The sequence below is a fragment of the Onychomys torridus genome, chromosome 5 (genome assembly GCF_903995425.1).
Source record: "Onychomys torridus chromosome 5, mOncTor1.1, whole genome shotgun sequence".
NCBI lineage: Eukaryota > Metazoa > Chordata > Mammalia > Rodentia > Cricetidae > Onychomys > Onychomys torridus.
Window position 1 is genome coordinate 78453428 of NC_050447.1, and position 4299 is coordinate 78457726.

At 56.9% G+C, this 4299-nt stretch overlaps 1 protein-coding gene across 1 annotated transcript; it reads left to right on the plus strand.

Moving 5' to 3' along the window:
* The first annotated feature begins 1046 nt into the window (after positions 1 to 1046).
* Positions 1047 to 2920, plus strand: Ptf1a (pancreas associated transcription factor 1a). The gene is made up of 2 exons (XM_036186884.1): positions 1047 to 2024; positions 2368 to 2920. Exons 1-2 carry the CDS (start codon positions 1244 to 1246, stop codon positions 2565 to 2567), a joined length of 981 nt encoding a protein of 326 aa, XP_036042777.1. The 5' UTR covers positions 1047 to 1243; the 3' UTR covers positions 2568 to 2920.
* Positions 2921 to 4299: the final 1379 nt, after the last annotated feature.

The following is a 4299-nucleotide window of genomic DNA, read 5'->3' on the forward strand; positions in this document are numbered from 1 at the left end:
TCCTGGTAGCGTTTGCTCTCGCAGGGTGGAATTGCCCCGACCTTGAACAAGTGTTCCTTTGTTGCACTTCAGTCTGTGAGAAAGTGTGTCTTCAGGCTGGTTGCGTTCGTTTAATGGTGTCTGAAATAGGAAGTAAGGTCGAAAGGGCGAGGGAGGGGGAGAAATCACTCAAAGATGGTAGGGTGGCCAGTCAGAAAGGTGAAACCCGGGCTTTGAAAATCATTTACACTGCCCTTTAACTACAATGGCACCTCCCAACCCCCACTCCTGACTGCTCGGTACTGGACAATTCAATTGACTCCTTTTGTAGCGGGTTTATTGCTCAGAATCCCTAGGGTCTGGATTTGCTTGTGGAAAAAACACACCCCATGGCGCTGCTCTGGAGCCTGCCCCTCCTGTCTCGCTTCCCTTTCTTGGGGCTGGAGAGGGTAGTGGGAGGCAGATCAGCTCCACGTGGCGCCCTAGGACCTGCACCTACTGAGTAAGCTGCGTCTGGAAGTCTTAGGAAGCAGGACTAGGTCACTACCAACCGTCTACGCATTCTTTGCAAACTTGTAAGAGTCCTGAAAGGGTCTGATGATGGCATGGAAGCCCCAAACCTTATCCAGGCTGGAGTACCCGTTGTATGCCCCGGGTATGAGGAGAAACATCTCGACCCGTCTCTGAGCAAGACCGCAGCGCTGCGGGCTGGAGGTGGTTGGTTGTTAACTCCAGTCTCACGTGCTTTGGGGACCTTGGGTAGATGTTCCAGCCCAGCGGAGGAAACCCAGAGCCAGAGGAGAGCGTCGCGGGCTGTAGGTAGACCCGGGAGCTGAGCTCTGGGCAGGAGCCCGAGGAATTGCACCTCGCTCAGCCACCAGAGCTGGGAACTGAGGACAGCGCCCCTGCGACTGTCTATCCTGCGGGTCTCCTCCCCGCCCGCTCCCCGCGCTCTGATTGGCTGGCGCGCGGGGTCCCTGGCACGCGCCTGTGGATGTAGTTATAAGAATCCTCGCGTGCCGGCCCTCAGCTCCAAAAAGCGGGTCCCAGCCCTCCCCAGTGCAGCCCCAGCGCCTGCCAGAGCCAGTGGCAGCGCGCACTCCAGGGAGGCCCTAGGGCGGGGACCCGCGGCCGCCTCGCCTTCCCCAGCGCCAGCCCCACGAGGGAGGGGCTGCGGGACCTGCCCGAACTGCCACGGGACCATTCACTAAGCGTCACCCCCCAAGCAGCCCAGCAGTCCCTCTAGGCCTCGGCGGCAGCCGACATGGACGCCGTGCTGCTGGAGCACTTCCCCGGGGGCCTGGACGCATTCCCGTCTGCTTACTTCGATGAGGAAGACTTCTTCACAGATCAGTCCTCTCGGGACCCTCTGGAGGATGGAGACGAGCTGCTGGGGGATGAGCAGGCAGAGGTGGAGTTTCTCAGCCATCAGCTGCACGAGTACTGCTACCGCGACGGGGCGTGCCTGCTGCTGCAGCCCGCGCCCTCGGCCGCCCCGCACGCACTCGCCTCGCAGCCTTTGGGAGACCCCAGCGAACCCGAGGACAGTGGTGGCTACTGCTGCGAGGCAGGGGCGCCCCTAGGCGGCTTCCCCTACTCTCCCGGCTCGCCGCCTTCGTGCCTTGCCTACCCTTGCACCGCGGTGCTGTCCCCCGGGGCGCGGCTCCGTGGTCTGAACCGGGCGGCCGCAGCGGCAGCGGCAGCCGCACGGCGACGGCGACGCGTGCGCTCCGAGGCGGAGCTGCAGCAGCTGCGACAAGCGGCCAATGTGCGGGAGCGGCGCCGCATGCAGTCCATCAACGACGCCTTCGAGGGGCTGCGTTCGCACATCCCCACGCTGCCCTACGAAAAACGCCTCTCCAAGGTAGACACGTTGCGCTTGGCCATCGGCTACATCAACTTCCTCAGCGAGCTGGTGCAGGCGGACCTGCCACTGCGCGGTGGTGGCCCAGGTGGCTGCGGGGGCCCAGGTGGCAGCCGGCACCTGGGCGGGGACAGCCCGGGTAACCAGGCCCAGAAAGTCATCATCTGCCATCGAGGCACCCGTAAGTGCGTCTGTGTCTTAGCATCAGCTGAGAGGAACAGGGATAGAGACAGAATGTTAGGAAGTCTGGCGCACGGGGCTGATTGATGAGGATGGACCATGGTGGGCAATAGGAACCTTAAGGACAACCTTTTGGTTCTGTTTTCTGACACTTGACCCAAGCTTGGAGGACGAGCGTCCTTGCCAGACATGCACCTCCTTTGGTTCCAGGGAGAGGGCGCAGAGTTTGAGGGGTGGGGTAGAGAAGTGTCTCAGTTGCTGCAGAGGGGACCCTAAAGGACCACGGGTGACTCCTGGGAACGTAGTTGGTGTTCACAATCTGTTTTCTCCTTTCTCCTTCCCAGGCTCCCCCTCCCCCAGTGACCCCGATTATGGCCTCCCTCCTCTTGCTGGGCACTCTCTCTCATGGACTGATGAAAAACAGCTCAAAGAACAAAATATTATCCGTACAGCTAAAGTGTGGACCCCAGAGGACCCCAGAAAACTCAACAGTAAATCTTTCGACAACATAGAGAACCAACCACCTTTTGAGTTTATGTCCTGAGAAATCTCACACCGGGCCAACTGTGTCTCTGTGCATATTGTACTGTGTACATACCTATAATGTAAATGTAATTTAAAGACCGCATTTTTCTAATGGCAATCAACTGTTTGTTATTTATCTATTTATTATTCTGTTGAGTTAATGAAATAGATTGTCTCCTTTTAAATATATAATTTATATAATTTATCATGATATTCTATAATAGGCAACAGAGGATGATTTTCCCCAGCACCTTTGGCAGAACTCGGAGCTGTTGGAAGAACTCTGGCCAGAGATTTTCATGCTTGCTTAATGCCAGATTTGGTTTATCTCTAAGCGTTGTTAATAAATGCTATTCGCTGGTGTTTCTATAAGCTATTTGTTTGTAGATCATAGGACTGCATTCAAAAGAACTGACTTCCTCAAAAGTGGCAGAAAGAGGCTCAAATCCTAACCGTCTAGGAGTAAACTACCTTCCGTTTAGATTTGGTCTGAAGGGGAGTGGGTGTAGATGGGAGAATAAACCTAAGCTCCCTGACAGCCACTAATCTGTCATGCTCGCTCTCAATAGTACAACTTGCCTGTGTTTGTACCCTAACTACCAAACACCTCATGGGGCAGCTAGGTCATGGGTAATTTATTATTCCCATTTTCTAGAGTGGGAAAACTGAGGTGTAGGGACAATGCTTGCCATGCCCAAGTGACTGCCACAGTGCCGAATCAGCGAGGCTAGGCAGGGGAGAGGGTTTTTCTGCTTACACTGGTTATGGAGAAAGCTCTAGAGCAGGGCCCTGAAGCCTCCTTTCTGCACTTAAGCATCAGGTTCCTGAAATTCAAACTCTCCCCTGAAAAGAAGTGGAGTAGCTGACCTTGTTGAAGTCCGGAGACCCCTCACAACTTTCAGGGGTGTGAGGTAAGGCCGAGGGAAACTCTCCACCCCACCCCCGCCCGGCCACCTCTACCCTGGGTCATGTTAAAAACAGCATTGAGTCCTCCTATGCCCACAACAGGAGGAAGGCCAGTGTGAGGCAGAGGGAACAGGGTCGCCCTCTAGCGAACCGAAAGAGAAGCGATGGAGAAGTCTGGACCCTCAGGCAGAAAGACTAAGAAGCCTGGGCTGGACTTGGCTCCCTCTGGCCACGGTGGACTCCCAAGCCCTCTAGACGCGTTCGTCCGCCCGCCAGCGCTGTCTGGGCTCTTGGTGGCTAGTGGAGGGGTCGGCGCGTGGGGGCAGGGCAGGAGACGCTCGCTTTGGCCTGGAACCTTTGAGCCGTCGCAGGCGCAGGCCGGGTCAAGGTGAGTTGCTTCTCGGAGCAGCGCAAACCTGGGAAGTCAAAGTGCGGCCGCGCATCTTCTTATTGCCCCCCCCCCCCCCCCCCCCCCCCCCCAACCAGCGCGCGCTCGCGCCCAGCCAGAGGACCGCGCACAGACAGCATGCTAATCTCTTTAACCTAGTTTCAGACCCACCGAGGGGTTCCCCCGCGCGCGCGCCGCGGGTGCCATGGACTTCATCCAAGAGTAATTAAAGCGAGGCTAGGAGCTGGACCGACCCTGCAGAGCAGCCTGGCCAGACACGCTAAGATTCTGGGTCGCGACGCTCCCCAGGAGGCCTTGAGCCCCGAACCCCCTCACCTCCTCCAGCCTTCTCCTCTTCTCCCACCTCCTCTCCCCCTAAAAGTTGACTTTACTCTGGAGATGTTTGAGAAGGAGAAAAAAAAAATAATTTGATTTTTGCCTTGTATTACGGCCTCAT